General features: G+C 42.2%; 1 protein-coding gene across 2 annotated transcripts in view; it reads left to right on the forward strand.

Moving 5' to 3' along the window:
- Positions 1 to 20,186, forward strand: part of ADAMTSL1 (ADAMTS like 1) — a gene marked incomplete at both ends in the record, with an annotated part of 462,446 nt that overhangs the window by 316,586 nt on the left and 125,674 nt on the right. For both annotated transcript variants that reach the window (XM_082843595.1, XM_082843596.1), the window contains one exon: positions 12,813 to 12,940. In XM_082843595.1, coding sequence (XP_082699721.1) covers positions 12,813 to 12,940 — 128 coding nt within the window. The remainder of the gene's footprint in view (positions 1 to 12,812; positions 12,941 to 20,186) is intronic.

Raw genomic sequence — 20,186 nt, forward strand, 5'->3', positions numbered from 1 at the left:
CCTCTCCCTCTTTTTCTTGATGAGTCTGGCTAATGGTTTATTAATTTTGTTTGTCTTCTCAAAGAACCAACTTTTAGTTTTATTGATCTTTGCTATTGTTTTCTTTGATCTATTTCATTTATTTCTGCTCTGATGTTTATGATTTCCTTCCTTCTGCTAACTTTGGGTTTTGTTTGTTCTTCTTTCTCTAGTTCCTTTAGGTGTAAGCTTAGATTGTTTACTTGAGATTTTTCTTCTTTCTTGAGGTAGGCTTGTATAGCTATAAACTTCCCACTTAGAACTGCTTTTGCTGCATCCCATAGGTTTTGGATCGTCATGTTTTCATTGTCATTTGTCTTTAGGCATTTTTGATTTCCTCTTTGAATTCTTCAGTGATCTCTTGGTTATTTAGTAACGTATTGTTTAGCCTCCATGTGTTTTTGTTTTTTATGGTTTTTTCCCTGTAATTCATTTCTAGACTCATAGCATTGTGGTCAGAAAAGATGCTTGATATGATTTCAATTTTCTTAAATTTACTGAGGCTTGTTTTGTGACCCAAGGTGTGATCTATCCTGGAGAATGTTCCATGCACACTTGAGAAGAAAGTGTAATCTGCTGTTTTTGGATGGAATGTCCTATAAATATCAATTAAATCTATCTGGTCTATTGTGTCATTTAAAGCTTCTGTTTCCTTATTTATTTCATTTTGGATGATCTGTCCATTGGTGTAAAAGAGGTGTTAACGTCCCGCACTATTATTGTGTTACTGTCGATGTCCTCTTTTATAACTGTTAGCAGTTGCCTTATGTATTGAGGTGCTCCTATCTTGGGGGCATATATATTTATAATTGTTATATCTTCTTCTTGGATTGATCCCTTGATTATTATGTAGTGTCCTTCCTTGTCTCTTGTAACATTCTTTATTTTAAAGTCTATTTTATCTGATATGAGTATAGCTACTCCAGCTTTCCTTTGATTTCCATTTGCATGGAATATCTTTTTCCATCCCTCCACTTTCAGTCCGTATGTGTCCCTAGGTCTGAAGTGGGTCTCTTGTAGACAGCATATATATGGGTCTTGTTTTTGTATCCATTCAGCAAGCCTGTGTCTTTTGGTTGGAGCATTTAATCCATTCACGCTTAAGGTAGTTATCAATATGTATCTTCCTATGACCATTTTCTTAATTGTTTTGGGTTTGTTTTTGTAGGTCCTTTTCTTCTCTTGTGTTTCCCTTAGAGAAGTTCCTTTAGCATTTGTCATAGAGCTGGTTTCGTGGTGCTGAATTCTCTTAGCTTTTTACTTGTCTGTAAAGCTTTTGATTTCTCCATCAAATCTGAATGAGATCTTTGCTGGCTAGAGTAATCTTGGATGTAGGTTCTTCCCTTTCATCACTTTAAGTATATCATGCCACTCCCTTCTGGCTTGTAGAGTTTCTGCTGAGAAATCAGCTGTTAACCTTATGGGAGTTCCCTTGTATGTTATTTGTTGTTTTTCCCTTGCTGATTTCAATAATTTTTCTTTGTCTTTAATTTTTGCCTATTTGATTACTATGTGTCTCAGCATGTTTCTCCTTGGGTTTATCCTGCATGGGACTTGCTGCACTTCCCGGACTTGGGTGGCAGTTTCCTTTCCCATGTTAGGGAAGTTTTCGACTCTAATCTCTTCAAATATTTTCTCGGGTCCTTTCTCTCTCTCTTTTCCTTCTGGGACCCCTATAATGAGAATGTTGTTGTGTTTAATGTTGTCCCAAAGGTCTCTTAGACTGTCTTCATCTTCATTTCTTTTCATTCTTTTTTCTTTATTCTGTTCCGCAGCAGTGAATTCCACCATTCTGTCTTCCAGGTCACTTATCTGTTCTTCTGCCTCAGTTATTCTGCTATTGATTCCTTCTAGTGTAGTTTCATTTCAGTTATTGTATTGTTCATCTCTGTTTGTTTGTTCTTTAATTCTTCTAGGTCGTTGTTAAACATTTCTTGCATTTTATTGACCTTTGCCTCCATTCTTTTTCCGAGGTCCTGGATCATCTTCACTATCATTATTCTGAATTCTTTTTCTGGAAGGTTGCCTATCTCCATTAAGTTGTTTTTCTGGGTTTTTATCTTGTTCCTTCATCTGGTACATAGCCCACTGCCTTTTCACTTGTCTGTCTTTCTGTGAAAGTGGTTTTTGTTCCACAGGCTGCAGGATTGTAGTTCTTCTTGCTTCTGCTGTCTGCCCTCTGGTGGATGAGGCTATCTAAGAGGCTTGCGCAAGTTTCGGCTTTTCATTTTTAAAGGGTTATTAAAACAAATAAAAACTAGAATATACAACAGAGACCATAGGAGGCCCTGAAAGCCTAAACTATTTGCTATATGTCCCTTTACAGAAAAAGTGTGTGACTTCTGCCCCAGATCGTTTGACATGCTACTGCCAGAGCATCTTTCTTTCAAAATTGTCCATGCTGCTCCCAGGCTTAAAATTCTTTTCATGTCCAGCTAGCACTTGAGGATAAGTTCCAAATGCCCTAGCATGATATACAGTGCCTTTTATCGTCTGATATCTGCCTGCCTCTCTTGCTTCATCTCTTACCAAATCCCCTCACTTCACCCCACTGAGCTCTGCCCTTCCGAGGTACCCAGTTACTTACTGTTTACAAATTTGCCTGGGAACTTCCAACCCACTTTGTCTATCTAATCCTATCCTTCCTGACAGGTAACCTTCCCTGCAAGCCTGGGTCAGATGGCCCCCTCTGCAACCCACATGGTACCCTGTGCGTAATACTCTATCTCTGCCCTACCATTGTGTATTAGCATTAGTTATTTGTTTCTCTATATTACCTTCTGGATTATGTTACTCTTCTTCAAAGGCCAGTGTTTACGAATGTATCTTATTTTCTCCACAATTCCAAGAACATAATAGACACTAGACAGATGATGAACTGATGAATGAAGGAAGGAAGAAAAGAATGATGGATGCCAGTGATGAGGAGGGAGGTTTCCTAATGGCTGGAGACAGCAGTCTGCATGGTTTTGCATAATCTGGACTTCCAGTCTCTAACGTGCAGTTATGGCGGAGTTCCACAGTGATACCCATTCCCAGCTTAACATTTCTATCTTGCCCACGTGTTCTCCCCTTGAGAAGTTTCAGGAACCCCAAGGTTCTGTGGCATACAACTGTACAATTTGCAAAGTGCTGCTACAGTGTGAATAAGTGCGAGAGTAGATATCTTATGGTATCCTGTCTCCCGTTACATCCAGGCCAAGGGATAAATCATCATCATCATCACCATCATCGCTAACATTTATTGAGCACTTGCTTTGAGCTATAAGCCGTTCTAAGTATTTTACAGGTGTCCATTTATTCTTACAATAACCCTTTGAGGTTACTATCCCAATTTTACAAATGTTTACAAATTGAAGCACAGAGATGTTAGATTCAGTCTGGCTCCAGGGACCCTGTTTCTTTGTATTGATTTTAACCTTAGTTGAATACATGGACTTGCCAGTATTTTAGAAAGAAGCCATTGGGGTCAGCTAGACCTAGCATAAATTAACATGCTGTCTTCTAGCCAGCTGGCTTCCAATTTGTGAGGCTTTTGTTTTTCTTGTGGCACATCTGTTTCAGGGAGAGCCTTTGCTTCTCTTGGTCACTCTACCTTTACCTATACACTCCCAGCTGTAAAGATGCACAGTGCTCGGCACATAACAGGCGCTCATAAACATTATAATTGTCACATCTGTGTTTGTGTCTCTAACCGTGTATGTTTACAGTGTTGGTGGCCTGTGTATGTGTGTGCTTAGATACCTCAACCACAAGCAAGATGAAGCTGAACTGTTCCTTGCTTTTTGGCCACTCTGATAAATACTGAACACTTCCTGGGCCCTTCTACTCTTCACCACATTTTGAGCTGAGATTCAGGCAAAAGCTGAATTTGCATTTGGAGAGGGGTCAACCGTAGTTGAAGAATCTTGTAAATAACTCTTCCCCACATCTAATACCAGGAGGCTCGTGTCATTATGGACAAATATATATGTTCAGTATTCCTACATTGGAATCCAAACTCCAGAAACAACACCTGCAAGGACACTGCTAACTTCTTTACAGAAAAGTCAGATTTTCCAAAATTGCCACAGGGAGCTGGGTTACCAAACTGGGAAGGAAAGCTGCATGAAGATTGATCCTATCCTCTGAGAAGGATCTAAACACTGCTGATCGCCCCCACAATAGGGCAGGGAAGTCCCTGCTTGCTACGCAACACCTTTGGTCCAAGAGTGAGCTGGTGGTCACATATTCCTCATAGCTCAGCTGGTAGAAGTCTTAAAGCATTTAAACAAGGCTTTCCTAAAAGTTATGGGTTTTTTCAAAGGAATGCAGATGAACATAATGAAGAATATGAAACTAGATACTTGGAAGAAAAAACTGATTCCTTCTTAGGGATGGAGAAGCAGCTCACAGGTGCCATTCCATCTATATGGAACCCTAGGGAACAGGCTAATGCCATGGAGTTTCTGCCTTTTAATCCCTAAGCTAGTCCCTGCCTTCTTTCTATTGTGTGTCTGGGTGCACCCACCTCACTCCCCCACCCCCTTGGTCAAGAGGAGCAACCTAATGGTATATCAGTTAACTCTGGGGACAATCGACAGTGGTGGAGGACAGGAAGGCTAAAATCACAGCATCTTAGTTCTACCACGTAGTATCCACATAAGTCTAACCTCTCTGAACCTTGGTTTTCTCATTAGTTAAAATGATCACACCCACCCTGCAGAAAAGTGGAGTGAAGAACAGAAATATTATCTGTAAAGTGCCTGGCACACAGTGGATACACATTTGACAGTATAATTGTCACGTAGAGATGAGACCGGTGTAACACACCATCTTCCAGGATGTCACAAAATTAGGAGTTTTACTCTTATTTTGAGGAACCCCTGGGCAGTTGTTCAAAGAATAGCACTAGAAAGGTGTCTAGGAAAACACAGTGTGATTGAGAATCATCAGCCTAAATCCAGACAACAGGAGAGGATGCTTAAAACTCACAGTGTTTTGCTGACATTTCTGATCTGGTAGGACAGAGAAATCGGTATGCTCTAAGTGTTTAGGCTTCCCAGAAAGCTCTGGACGGTGTTCCAAAGTGGTGTTGAGTAGGAGATGAATTAAGGAGTATTTGGAAGGCTTTCGCTTGGGCAACGCAGAGTATCCACAAATGGAAACTTCTTAGAATGGAGGAGAGAATCAGATGGAAAATACCTCCAGGGTCAATTTCAGAACCACAGTTGTGAATAATGCTATATGTAAAAGTCATAAGCACGAGAAATGCAGTTTCCAAGTTTGTAGATAATGTAAAAACTGGAGGCTGGGCAGTTAGGGAGGGAAGAAGAAACCAATTTCAATTTGGTTTGGCTTGTTTCCTTTACAGAACTGAAGGAAATGGGGAGGACAAATGTTTCTCCCTGTTGAAAAGTGTAAGAATAGCAAGTCAGAGAAAAAGGAGCCATCCCAGTAAATACATAAGCTTAGCCAAAAAAAAAAAAAAATGTACAGAAGGTCAATGCAAGGTCACAGAAATGGCTAGCATGAATCAGACAGCAGAGAACATTAGAGGACATCAGTGACAACCAGAGACAATCAGTGACAACCAGCCACTGTCTGAAAAGCTAGAGGGTCTCAAAAGATCCCCCTAGCAGTTAATTTATTCTTCCTAGCAAAGTGGTCCTAGCAAATAGCAGTTCTGAAAAAGTGGTTAACATTTTCATATAAATGAGGAAGATCCTGAAACAAACCAGAAATGAAAGTGCTTCCATGTTCTAGGTCAGGGTCAGCAAACTTTTCTTGTAAAGGGCCGGATAGTAAACATTTTAGCTTTGCAGGCAATCCCGTCTCTGCCTCAACCACTCAATTCTGCCAACGTAGCGTAAAAGCAGCCATAGAAAGTTCTTAATCTGCTGTGTCCGCGTGCCAATAAAACTTTATTTACAAAAGCAGGTGGCAGCCGACTGGAGTTTGGTGATCTCTATTCAAGGGAAATAGGAAATCCAGTCAGAGTCATTTCATGCAGAGGTCTGTAGTTTGAAATGAATTACCCAGCAGGCAGATGGAACTACTCATATTAGCAAATTTAAGACTTTATGATTTTCTTAAGAGAAGGAAGCTGAAGGATTTGGCAGAAAGTATTAGGACAGGGTTAAGAGTGTGTGGTTAGGTGACCTTTCCCATTCCAAAAGTATTTTCTATACTTCCACCTGGAGCAGTCGTGGAGCTTCCAGCATTAAATAACTTTTAGTTGCAATTAAATTAAAAACAGCCAAGGTTAAAAACAAAGTTGCCCTCACCAAATGGTGATACAGAGCTCTTCACGAACCTCAAATCTGTTCCCTAAAATATCTGTACAAAACGAAGCTCTCCCTTGCAAGTCTCTGGGCTACTATATTTTTTGGTTTTGGAAAAAAATTCTTGCTCGCGGAGGACGTCTTCTCACAGCATTCTTTCTGTCCTCCAGCTTCAAGCTACTTAAAATCCAGAATGTTCTTGTTAGTGACTGTCCATTTCCCCGAGTAACTACAAATCTTCGCACAACTTACCGCCAACCCAAAATGAAGCCAAACCACAGGCCTTCCTATTAGGCCCCAGCGGATGCTTGAATAGAGTCAGTTTTTTTAAAGGTCAAAGGTCATTCCCCATTCCTGATTCCCTGCACCAGCTGAGTGAGCTACTTCTCTGAGCTTTTGCGCCCTCTCTAAAATGCGATGATAATATCAATCTAGTAACATGATAGAATAAAACTGTATGAAATTTGTCCACTTATCTACTAGATACCTGTTCCCACTCTCCCTTTGTGGTAGATTTGATTATCCTAATCTTAGGAATCCCTAAGCAGAAAAAAGAAAAAAAAAAAATCTGCATTTCAGGGTAAGGAAAAGACCTCAACATGTCCCCCTAGGAGTTGGGAGCTGACGTTCTTTGCACAGTACCCCTTAACTTACTCTCTTCTAAGTGTACTTTTTCCCAATTCTTACTCTTTTACTCTTATTTCTATACTTTTTTTGCAATTGCAGAATTCTGGCTTTTTTTCTTTTAAGTGTTCTAAGATTTCAGTATTTGGTTAATAGTGTTAAAACAGTTACGGAAATAACTAGTTGTCCTTATTCCGAGATTCCTGTGTCAAGAATGGAACTGAGGCAGTTGCCAACCAGTGTGCCATGTGGCCTCAGTCCTCTCCTCCTCTTTCCCATCTCCAGGGCTGCCACCAAGGTAAACACACTGGGGCCCATGCCCTGCTCTCTCACGGGGCAAATGCCTTACCACCTGGCCATGGCCCTAACTTACATTTTTTTTCTTGAAAACGCTACATTTCTCAGTCATTTACCCATGTCAAAGCAGATCTTCACAACGTCCACGATACATAGGTTCAGACATGAAGAGTGAACGATGATGGCAGTGGTGATGTCGACAACAACCAAATAATAATAGTAACCTGCGCTTCTGTAGTATTTACTACGTCAAGTACTTTTCTATGTTCTTGAAATACCGGAACTCACGCAGAATATTCACAACAACCCTAGGTTGGTGCAGTAATTCTCCTCATTCTATAGATGAGAAAACTGTATCACTGAGAAGTAAATTACTGGTCCAAGGTTACAAAGCTACTATGTGGTACAGCTGGGGTTGGGACCCAGGCACCATGACTCTGGAGTCTGTGCTCTTATCCAGTGTGCTATATTGTCAAAATGATCATTTTCAGCTCCATTGCTTTGGAGGTCACTAAATAAGTCTTTATTAAGTATTCAGCATGCCAGCACTATACTGAATATTGAAGGGAGAACTATAAAAGAAGTAGGTGTCCCAGCCCTTGAAGTATTCATTTACAATCTAACTGAAGGAATGAGATGTAGAATGGAAAGGCTTTGTAGTACAATTTAAAACAACTCTGGTAGATCAGGAAAGGAAGGGATTCTTGTGGACTGTGGTAACAGGAGGTTGAACTTGAACTTACTCTTAAGGGATGGGGAGAATTTGGAAGGATCAACAGAAGGAGGAAGAACATGAACTCTGTCCAAAACTAACGACAAGGAGAGTCAAAGAGGCCATCTTGAATGGAAAGACAAGTTTGTGTTGGGATGTGGGACAGATAAGTTTGAAAAGATGAGGAAGACACTGTTCTAAAAAGAAAGGATGTACCTATAATTTCTAGGTTCTAGTCGTATGCTGAGACCTAAAATGGGTTTAAGAATGATTTGTTAAGGTGAGAGGCCTGAGATGGTACATCATGGCCGATGTAACAAATGGGTATTTCTGTGTCCAGAGCTTGAAATTTTCCTCTGACAACTGGAAATTCCAAGGAGGACTTTCAAGATGGTAATGTAGGTTACCCACACCTGTACCATCAAAAATTACTAATTTACTAGATGTATCTGATGCTTAAGCTGATACTTTTTTACTTAGAAAACAGTAAGACACTGTTTCTTAGAATAGGTCCTCAGAAACAGTAAGCTCACTCCTTTATTTGATCCTCACAAGAACTCTCTGAGGTGTTATCCTCAATTTGCAGAAGGAACTTAGAGGCTCGTAGAGCTGAAAGGCTTGCCCAAGAACACCACGTGAGTCTATGTCTCTTGACTGAAGTCGGGAAGCCTTCCCCTCTACCGCAGTTTCACATGGTTGGTTGTGGACATGACTTTGAGAGGTGATCCTGTACAGTGGTACAGGACAGTGGGGTTACCGTTGAGCCAAGGATTTAGAAGGCATCATCATGCCACCCCACACACAGGATTGCTAGAGCCTTTCCTCTAGACACCCAGAGCGGCCTCCTTTTCAAATGAGAGTACCTTCTGACTATGCATTGCAAGTGCAGAGGAGAGAATTCCACCACAAGGAGCTTGTGCTTGGTAGGACTGGCCCACGAGCACTTTGTCCATATCCTACTCGTTTGGACAACAAGGGCTTCAGTTGTGTAACTAAAACAATTATCTGTATTCTCTCAAGTTGTCCTTAATTTGTAGAATGCTTGAGAAGACAAGCTGTCACAAAGAAGCTTACAAGTAAAGGCCACGAGAAAAGCAAAACTATGCTTTCATTTTCTAGCTAGAAATAATGACCAAAGAAATAAAGCAGTAAGTTTTAGCCCAGTAAAGCAAAAGGGATTGTGGGTATGGGAGAAAAGCAGAGAGTATTAATATACCTAATATGACCACAGTACTATTTGCTATGTATGTCTTAATTATGCCCCAATCCACGTCCCCTCATCCTCTAATTCCATAAATTCCAAAACAACCCCGAGAAATCTTTCTGGTTTTGTTTGGAAAGCAGCACTATGTTTCTGTGCCTGTGCATTCTAAAACAGGCCTGTCAAATTTGAAACTTAAATTCAAGCTGACAGAAGTCAGCTACCAACAAATTAAGTTACATTAATAGAGTTGATGCCTGAAATACAAAGAAAATGTTTTTTACCCCAGGAATCTCTCTCCCTAGATGCCAGGCTAGATAGAGAGACTAAAGCAAACCTCAGTCTCCAGCAAGCCCTTTCCTTTGCCTTGTCATGTTTCCTAGAGAGTCCTGCATGGGAAGCCTCTCCAGAAGTATTGCTCCCCCTAGTGGCAGCCTCCAAACTCCCATCTACCAATTTTATGGGCATATTAAAGACCTGAGAGATTGGAAAAAAGTACTGGAACAAGAAACCCTATTTCAAATCCCTACTCGCACACCAAATAATTATGTACCTCCTTGAGCTAAAGAGTTCAGTTTTATATCTAGAAACAATTTCTAAGTATACACAATAAATGAGAAATTCAGATTTTGTCCCATGTAGATTTTATCTCAAGACAATATTTAAGACTGTTTTATGAAGGCAAATATTTTAGCTTCTTTATCTTTGTATACATTTTACGGAATAGAAGAATATATGAGTGCTAAATTTTGAGATCTAGATTCCTTTTTTTTTCCATTCCCATTATTCCCATCTTAATTCAGACCCTCATGGCTTTGTGCCCAGTGTGATGGAGCTCCCCCTTCTCTTCACCAACTTTGTGGGAATTCTTTGCCAGGCTTCCTACGGGCAGGGAGCATCAAGACTCACTCAGTAGCACCGGTGCCTGGAGGAACTGATGCAGCTATAAAAGCTAACCACCACTTTAAAAAAGTTACATGTGTCAGGCCCAGTGTGGGAGTGGGATTTACAACTCCCTTCATGAGATCAGGCAGGTGCAGTAGTTCTACAGGAAGAAAATATGATCTGAATATAGAGAGCTAATAAACTGTCTGGCTGGGGGATATCGGCCAGTATCGTGAGCCCCTCTCCCTTTCTTCCTCACAACCTTTTCATCCCCTGTCCTTCCTCACACTTAATTCTTCATTCAGGGTGTCCAGCATTACCAACAGAAGGGTCATTGGAAATACCAGAAGGTGGTCTGCAGCTTCCTTATATACCTCATTTTAACTGTTCCTTCTGCTGGATAAGAAAACATACTTCAACTGGGGTTTAGAACGTGATAAGCTGAAATGTAGAAAGAAGAAGGGATTTGCCAATGGTAAAACGTAGAAACAAAATCAAGTTCAGAAGACCTGTCTTCTAGTCTTGTGCTCTAAGTGTTCCCTTCAAGAACCCCTTCTGACAGGGCTCTGATAGGGAAGGAACTATGCCAACAGACTTAGGAATTTAGCAAATCTTAATCCCTGCCTTTTGAGGATGGTAAACCTGATTAATGATCCACTAAGTTCCGTCATCGTAAATTGTCAGTTCTAATGAAATTTGGTGAAGCCTGCTTTCAGTATTCCCGTGTGGAAATTCTTTTGGAGGCATCCATGTTCCTGGGACATCATAAAGATTTAAATCATTAAGTCAATGTTTCATTTTTTTAATCTAAAACAGCCTGAACACCTGAAAAGATTTAGCAGTGATACTATGATGCATCTATTAAGATTCCTACAAAACAGCAGTGATATTATTACGTAAAATATTGTATGGCTTACTAAAGATAAGCAAATTATATAATCATCTTTCTCTCATTAGCTCTTTGAAATAAACTAAGCAGTATGTAATTGTTGACTTTGAGAGAAAACACCTAACATGGGTGAATGAGTGAATGAATGGGTGGATGAGCTCTATCACAATGTCTCATAGCCTCTCTGTCATCCCCCACAAAGTTTCAGCTCTAGTTCAATGCCACAGAAGCTAGACTGTCCCTGTAATAGCGGTGATGGTCTGGAACGGCACTGAATCAAACACAAACCACCCAGAAACTTCCCTTTAGCTGAGATTTTCCATTTCCTTCCCTATTTTTATCTGAACTGCGCATACCTAGCCAAATTGAAGAATGATTGATGTGAGCCTTGCTCTTTCTCTCTCCTGCCTTTCCTCCAAGAGGAGGTAAGAAAAAGCAAAGCAACAGGTCCAAGGCCAAAAGCAGAGCTGAGGAAGCCTGATTCATTGGCAGACCGGTCACCCACCTCAGAATAATTAAGAGCTGACTAGAGGTGGCACCAACTTGCAAATACCATAGAGTCTGGAGAGGACCCAGCAAGAGACATAGTAAAGAAAAAGAATTGGATAGTGGGAGACTGCTGCCGGGACAGGAGATGTGATTCCTAGTCTTAATTTCACCACTAAGTCTTGTGAGTTCCCTGACCTTTTCATGATGTTCTTTCCCTTTCCTGAAAAATGACCCCTTACCTGCTTTCTTCCTCTGGATGGATGTTAACATGATATTAGGTGAACAGTTCTTGGAGCCTTTGGAAATCAGAGAGGTGGAAATAATCACAAAGATGGAAATGACTGACTGCAGGAACCCCAAAGCCACCGCTAAATCATTTCTGTGCTATTGAATGATTTATTGACCTAAGGCCCTGCCAGGTCTGGCACTGGATCTCGGCAAGTTCCCATCCAGCCCTCCCCCCAACCCTTCTAGTTTCCCACCTCCGCATACACACTCCAGTTATCATGAGCCTCATGAGGACATCAGCTTCAAGTCATCATTAGACATTAATCTGCTTGCCTGCCATCACGTCACAGGTAGTTCTTAGAAATGGCATGAACCTAGAAAAGAAACGAATAGTAGACTGAGAGAGGCGTGGATTCTGAGGCTTGTGGAAGGTACTCACAATTTGATGCTTATAATTCTTTTCAGGTAAAGTATCCGAACTGTGTGGTGATTATTCTGGAATTTTCTCTACCATGACCCTGAAGGGCAGGCTTTACCTTCATTCTGCTGGCACCTTCACTACGAAGAGCCCTCTGCCAAGCATTGTGGGAAATAAAACAATAACTAAGGTCTAATTTCTGTGCCCAGGGATATTTACAGACTGTGAAGGCAATAGAATTGAGAGACAGTTACACATACGATTTCCTTCTAACGTGTGCATCAGGATCCTCTCGTCAGTATTCAATCTGGCTGCTTCTCTCCCACCTCCAAGCCTTAACAGATGCCTTTCTCCGTATCTGGGAGCCCTGCCTACTTTCCACCATCCAGCCAAGCCCCACTCCTCCTGTATAACTTTGCCTTTTCCTGAAGAAGCCTTCCCCAAATCCCTCTGCAGCATTCGTTCTAGCATCTCCTCTCACCCCCGCTGTGTGTGTACGTGTATTCAGCACACGTATGCCGCCTGCTCCAGCTGTTAGCGTTTAGTCCAAGTAATCAACAAACTGCATAAGCAGTCCAAAAGCTCCTTATCTGGGCTTGCTAACAGAATCACACCCATCAAAGTGGCAAGAGAGGCTGCTTTCCTGGGTATCACTGTGGCTGGTTTGTGCCTGTTGTTAAAACAGGGTTGTGACTGCCCCTGAGGTTCCTTCCAGCTTTACCAATATCCAATGCCAAAAAGGAGTCAACCGACCTGACCAGGCCTACATTTCTTTTCTGTTGCTCCAGGATTCTTCTACAGCCAGATGATTCCTTACAGATCCTGGCCCCCGTGGAAGCTGACGTGGGTTTCTACACTTGTAATGCCACAAATGCCTTGGGATATGACTCTGTCTCCATTGCCGTCACATTAGCAGGTAACGTGGAAATCCCTGTTCAATTGAGAAACCGTTGACCGGTGCCTGCAACGTGCCAGGCAGGTCCAGGGACACAGACATAAATGAGATCCATACCCTGCCTCCGGAAGTTTGTAATCTGTAATTGTAATCAAATGGAGATAAAGTGTAATATGAGATAGAATGAAATAAGTGCTGATAACCAAAGAGGGTGCAGTTTCACTCTACCTGAGAGGTCTTAGACTTGGAGTAGAATTTTGATAAACAGAGATGCAGGAAATACTCCAGGCAGAGCGAACATGAGCAAAGGAGATGTATACAAGTAAGTAGCCTGTTGGGGAACATGAATCATGGCCTAAGATCATTGAATGATGTTTTCATTTCTCCTCCATCCACCTGCTGCAAAGAAGACTTTAAGACCTGGGTACTTGGAATTCTGTGGCTGTGGGTTGGAGCACAGGTGTTCTTCTCTGTGACTGTTTATTTCAACTTCTTGGTCTAATACACCTGCCTACACTTCACCTTTATCCATAGAGGTTAGGCAAACCATTCTACGCATAGCAACTTCAGAAAATTGCGATTCAGAGTACCAAGGTTGTGGTCTTCCCAAGGTTGTGGTCTCGTAGTAAGGTACCCTTATAAAACCTCTCTTACATAGGACAGATCCTTGCCTTTGAAACTGAAAAAGACCTTAGATACCAGCTAGACCAGAGCCCTCAGTTCTCAGAGGCCAGGCAACCTGAGGTCACATAGCCGCTCAGCTGGTGGCAGGGAAAAAGGGAACTGAGGTCTCCTAACCCCCAGATCGTTGTTCCCCCTTCTCCCCACTGATGCTACCAACCCGGGCTCCCTTTCCTCAGATCTGGGCCGCGCAGCCTTTGTGGCGGTGTGTTGCATGTGTTTGTATTTATTCTTTTCCATTGCCGCTCCCATCAGATGATTCAGTAGATGCTAGAAAAGCCGACATCACCCCACACTGACCTCATCCGTCCACGCCGGGATTATGTTGTCACACTGTTTTTCAGTCACTCATGCTGCTCCCTTGCATATCTGTTTAGCAACAGTATATCTCCCCCATGACCTAAGGCTGATCTGGGAAGGGACCTTGAGCTGGAAGCTTTGCAGAGAGGATGAAAGTCAACAAAGAATAAGGCGAGCTAAGGGGCCCTGGGGTGGATTACAGACTGATATTAATGCCTATTTTGTGTGTGTGTGTGTGAATAGAACATTTGCTTTGCTCCTAATGTATTCCAGTCACAATCTTTATGCCCCTCTTCGTTATACAGAGTCCAGATGCTCGGCACCCGTCTGGTTAATTCTCTTCTGCCTTACCCCCTCCCATCTGCCTTGGCCAGGGCACTGCTGACACCCTTCCAACTGCTGGCAAGTAGGGCTCTTACAGGATTAACTCTCTTGTTTATATTTATCCAGATACGGTTCAGCTCTGTCACAGACTAAATACCCTTTGTTCACCTGAATTTAATACGATTCACGGAAACCTGTCTGGAATTAAGCAAAGCAATTGTAACATCAGGCTTGTCTTCAGCTCTTTGAAGAGAAGCTATTGGAGGCTGCCAAAATATTCAAAGCCAGGGAAGAAAGAGAGCAGCCAGAGAGGCACCGAGGGAAAGGGAGAAAAGGAGCTGAGTGATGGAGTAGTTCACGCACACCACACCCAGGGCTTAGGAAGCTGCATCCGTGGGCTTCAGTGGTGGGGTTTGTTCAGGTCTGCTAGCAGATCTGTCAAGCAGTCCCTCCGAAAGGTAAGGCCCAAAATGGCTACGCTGCTTTCAGACTGCATTTGTGTCTTTACCTGGGATTATCGTCTAGCCTGGTGTCAACGTCTGCACTCAGTTTTAAGTGACTCACACCCTCTGCCAAACATGACTGACGAAGAGCAACAAGTTAGACCCGAGTTCTGTGATTCGTGACGCTTACAGACTAGTGAAGGCAATAGATGTATGCGTGACTACCTCGAATGCAGAGACAGTTACAGTTTCCTTCAAAGGCACCCCGCATAGGCGTAGAAGATGCAACCTAAATATAACGTAAATGGGTGCGGGGCGGCGGTTTCCAAGGGATAGATGTGGCGCATTTCTAAATCTTACTGCCAGTTATACTGTTCGTTAACCGTGTGACCTTGAACAAAGTGTATAACCTCAGAGTCTTTGTTCTCAGCCGTAAGAGAAGTTAATCCTATTTCACAGGATTGTTGTGAGGTTAAATAAGACTGCACGTGTGAAAAAGCCCTCAGCCCAATGCCAGGCACATAGTTCACACTCAATAAATGTTTCCTTTTCTTTCTCTAGCTCTCCTAAAATGAAACACATCCTGAAAACGATTTTAAAATGTGTAAAACATAAGCCCAACTGTGCTTCCACGTATTTTCCACTGTAAGTCTTCACACTGAAAATTTTCAAGTACCGACTTAGGAGCTGATTCAGCTCACTTGTGATCAAATCCTCGCGGTAAATCTCAGCGCTTCTGTGCCTTTAAAGACATTGTACAGTTTTTTCTGGGTTTTTTTACCTTGACTTCTGTATAAATGCAGGCCAAAAGGAAAAACAAGAGTTTTCTGGAGGCTCAAGCACTCAGGTACCTCCATGATTTTATAAGAAATGTGTGGATTTTGGCCTCGCCTATGCGCCTGGATCAACCAGATGCAGGGAAATTTGTTCGTAGTAATTCACAAGAGCAGGCGTAGCATGGCAGTTAAGCCTGCAGGCTCTGGAGCCTCGTGGTCTGGATTTGAAGCCTGACTCTGTCACATCCAAGCTACATAACCCTGAGCAGCTTCTTTACACCCTCTGACTCAGTTTCTTTATTTGTCATATGGTGATAATAATAGTGTTTGACTCAGAAGGTTCTTGTGGAGATAAATGCCTTCATCATGTAAACTGCTTATAAGTATGCCTAGCATGTAGCAAGCGCTCAATACTCGTTAGCTCTTATTATCATTGTGAGGATAAAACAAAAGCCAGGTTATTTTTACGGTAGGGGAAACTCCTTTTCCAAGACCGGAATGCCCACAGACCCTTTGTAGAGCACCTCACTCTAATGTCTCAGCATCTCAATGTCGAGGGGGAAGCTGAATTAGCTATCTGAAAAGCGGTTGGAGTGCCTGGGTCCAGAGCAAGGGAGGTGGCTACACGAGGAACATTTCACATGAGCCAGAGGAAGGGAGGTCTGGTGAACCCTCCCTGGCCCATAATTGGACCTCTCCTGTTGAGTTGCCCCATCCTCTGAGTTGAGTGTGTTGTCAATTCTGCTTCTTAGGTTCATTGTGGGTCCACTGGTACTCTCTACACAGTTTTTGCTTAAACATAGAAACAGCATTTAGTTTTAGACACACCAAACCTTCCTTGCTCTGCCCTGTTTGAGCCTGTACGATATTGTCTTTAGAGCCCTTTGCTTCTCTCCAAACTCATCAGTATGTGTTGATTTTATGTTTTAAGTCCCAAAGGTTTGAGAGTACTTTGCGAGTATGTCTCAGCATGGAGATGGCAATGTTTCCCTACCTACTTCCCTGGTTCCGGAAACTCACAGCCATGTAGACCCAGTGGCACAAAATTCCCTTCTGTCCTAAGCTGACTTAATTGGATGCCCGTTTCACTGCTCAGAAGGTAAATGAGAGGGGAGGGTAGCAGGGGCTAGGGGAGGAGTATAAGAATGTCACCAAAATGTCACATGCCTAACATGTTGAAGAACTGATTACTTTGTGTGCGGGTTTAAACACAGGAAAAGAAGAGTTTCTGGTGTGTGCAAAGACAGGCACTAAGATTGGAGAGCCTTCTTGACTAGTCAGATTCAGCACTCAGCCAGCGTTGCTCAGAAGGCTTCCAGATCTGAATGGCGTAGGCAGCGTTTTGAAGGAAAGCAGTAGTTTCCTGGTAAATTGCTTCAGTCTGGATCAGTGGAGGGGAGCTTTACTTACCAATGCAGATGAGGCTTGTCCAGGTGTAAGCCACTGATGAGGTCATAGCCATAAGGGAAACGGTTTTGGTTGTCATTGATTTTATAAGATCACAAAAGAGATACTGTAAGGCCTGCTTGACATCATCAATGGAAAATGAGAAGAAGATGGGGGCTGAGGGATGAGTGTATCTTTCATTGAAAGGAGAGAACACAGATGAGCTCATCCAAAGTTTTCACAGGAAAAGAGAGACAGAAAATATTCCTCCTTTCCTGGCATGTTTTTCTGCGTTTTTATGAGTTGAATAGCTGACACATATTGTGTCTAATAAAGAGATCACAGAAACCTCACTGGGAAAATAAAAATAAAAGGCAGTTGTTGTTTTTTTTTAATTCTTCTTTCTCGGCCCCCTCCTCATGATTTAGTAACTGCAATAAAAGACAAGCAGTTTTGTAAGCTTTTCATAACGTAAGTCATTTCAAATTGGCATTTCTGAATTTTTCATCCAGCCACTGTTAAGCAGAGGAGGACTTTGCTTCATAGAGAGAGAGGCTCAGAGAAGGGTTTGTCACCAAGAGGAAAGACCGACAAAGGAAAGACCGACAAAGGAAGGTTTGCCCCAGTGTACTAACTAGATCAGAGGGAAAGGCACACAAGTTTGGCTGACTTCCCAGTGGTGCTCTGAGCAACAGGGTAATGGCCACTGACTGATTCAAGCTGCCATCAAGGGACTTCATTATCTAATACAATACCAGGTAACCAGGTTCCTTACGTTTTCCTCAATATGTATAGATGTGTAGCATGCCCACTGCAGAGGCCTAGCTTTTAGAGAATTCAGGTAAAATGGATGAGAGTATAGCAGGAGAATCCAACTTACTCCGCTCCCCAGTAGACTAGAGGAAACAAACAAGGAAGCACAAATGATCTAGGCTAACCCAGCTCACATCCTGAAAAAGCAATTCCCGCATCTGTCCAATGGAATGAAGGAAGGATGGGTGGTTGGACATGTAGTGTGTACCATATCCTTGGTTGTTTCTAGGAGAGGCTGCAACATCATGCAGCTGTACTGGGTATGGGGTCCCTCGTCTAGGACTCTGCAGTGGAACATGCAGAAGAAGTTAGGTCAGCACCACTTGCTGTGACCTGGGGAATTGTCAACTTCAGTCGAATGATCAGAAGAGGTAATGGCAGTAACCTGAGTAACCTGACACGCTGCATTGGCAAAAATATCTTCAGGGAATGGTGATTGAACCAAGGGAGGAGAAGGAAGCCATGCAGCCTGGGGACGTGCAAGAAAGGGCAGTCTAAGCCCTACCCACTTCCTTAGATCCTAAGGGCCCTGCAATATTGATACCAAAGGCACACCAACTAAACAGAATCACAGAGGTGGAGAAATACCAATTTCTTCTCACTTCTTCGTGCAAGATAATTAATTAGTAGTCACAGTGTGGACCCTGACTCATCAAGAAAAGATTAAATTTGGTTAAAACTGTTTTATCAGCTTTATTGAGGTATAGTTTACATCCCATAATATTCACCCATTGTAAGTGTTCAATTCAGTGATATTTTAGCAAATTTTTTAAGTTGTGTAACCATCGCAGCAAACCAAGGTTATTGTTTGCTGAAAAACTCCATGGAGGTATAATTCATATACTATACAAGTCAACCATTTAAAGTATACAGTTCAGTGGCTTTTAGTACAGAGTTGTGCCTCCGTCACCACACTCAATTTTAGAACATTTTCATTATCCCCAAACAAACTCCACACCTCTTAGCCATCATTCCCCAATGCCCCCATTTCCTCCAGCCCTAGGTAACTACTAATATACTCTGTCTTCATAGATCTGCCTAGTATAGACACTTCAAATAAACAGAGTAACGCATGGTGCTTTGTTACTGACTTAGCCTAATATGTTCAGGATTCACGCATTTTGTGGCACGTATGCTGCATTCCTTTTCATGGTGGAATAATATTCCACGGTATGAATATACCACATCTTCCATTTGTCAGTTGATGGACACTTGGGTTGTTTCCGGTTTTGGGCTGTCATGAATAATGCTGCAGTGACCATTCATGTGCAAGTTTTTGTGTGGACGTGTTTTCGTTTCTCTTGGGTATATCTACCTCAAAGTAGAATTGCTGGATTGGGTGGTACATGTATGTTGAACTTTTTAAGAAACTGTCAACTATGTTCCAAAGTACCTGCCCCATTTTATATTTCCATCAGCAGTGTATGAGGATTCCAGTTTCTCCACATCCTCACCAATGCTTGTTACTGTCTATTTTTTTAATTGCAGCCATCCTCATGGATGTAAAGTGATAATTCATTGTGATTTTGATTTCCATTTCCCTAGTGACTAACGGTGTTTTCACGTGCTTATTAGTTGTTTATATATCTTCTTTGTTGGAATAGTAACTTTGGTGATAAAGACTGTGTATTCATTTTTTATTGCTGCCCTAACAAATTACCACAAGCTTAGAGTCCTAAAACAACACAAATATGTTATCTTACAGTTCTGTAGGTCAGAAGTCCAGTACAGTCTCACCAGGATAAAATCAAGGTGTCAACAGGGTACACTCCTTTCTGTAAACTCCAGGAGAAAATGCTTTCCCTGTTCATTTGGATTGTTGGCAGAATTTAGGTCATTGTGACCTACAACTATGGTGCCTGTTTTAACTGAGTGTCATTCCGAGGTTCTAGAGGCTGCTGCATTCCTTAGCCCTTGGCCCTCTTCCTCCATCTTCAAAGCTAGCAGTTGGGGGTTGAGTCTTTCTCATGTTGCCTCTCTCTGACAAACTCTTCAGTCTCCCTCTTTCAATTTTAAGAGCTCAAGTGATTAGACTGGCCCACCTAAGTAATCTAGAATAATCTCCCTATTGTAAAATCAGTTCATTAGCAACCTTAACTGCAGGGAATTGCAACTTTAATTCCCTTTTGTCATGTAATATAACATAGTCACAGATTCCAAGGATTAGAATGTGGACAGCTTTGTGGGAGGCGGGGGCGGCACATTATTCTGCCTATCACACCCTGTCTGAAGGGCACACCTCATTTTCATCTTACTAATGTCAAAGGAAAACACAAATCTAGTGTTGGTAGACCTTCCAATTTTTGCATATAAGCCAAACCAAAACACACACACGCCTGCACACACACACACACACACACGCACACACACACGCACATGCACACACACACACACACACACACACACACACGCCTTCTGTTTTTAATCTCTCCACTTTTTTACTGAGCCCAACTAAATCAAATTTTTAAAAAATTCTTTCCGGACCAAACATGTCAGTGGTCTGCACATAGGCTGGAGGCTACCAGTGCCCTCTGGTTAAATCAT

The sequence above is a fragment of the Leucopleurus acutus genome (genome assembly GCF_964270905.1).
Source record: "Leucopleurus acutus genome assembly, chromosome: 7".
Lineage (NCBI taxonomy): Eukaryota > Metazoa > Chordata > Mammalia > Artiodactyla > Delphinidae > Leucopleurus > Leucopleurus acutus.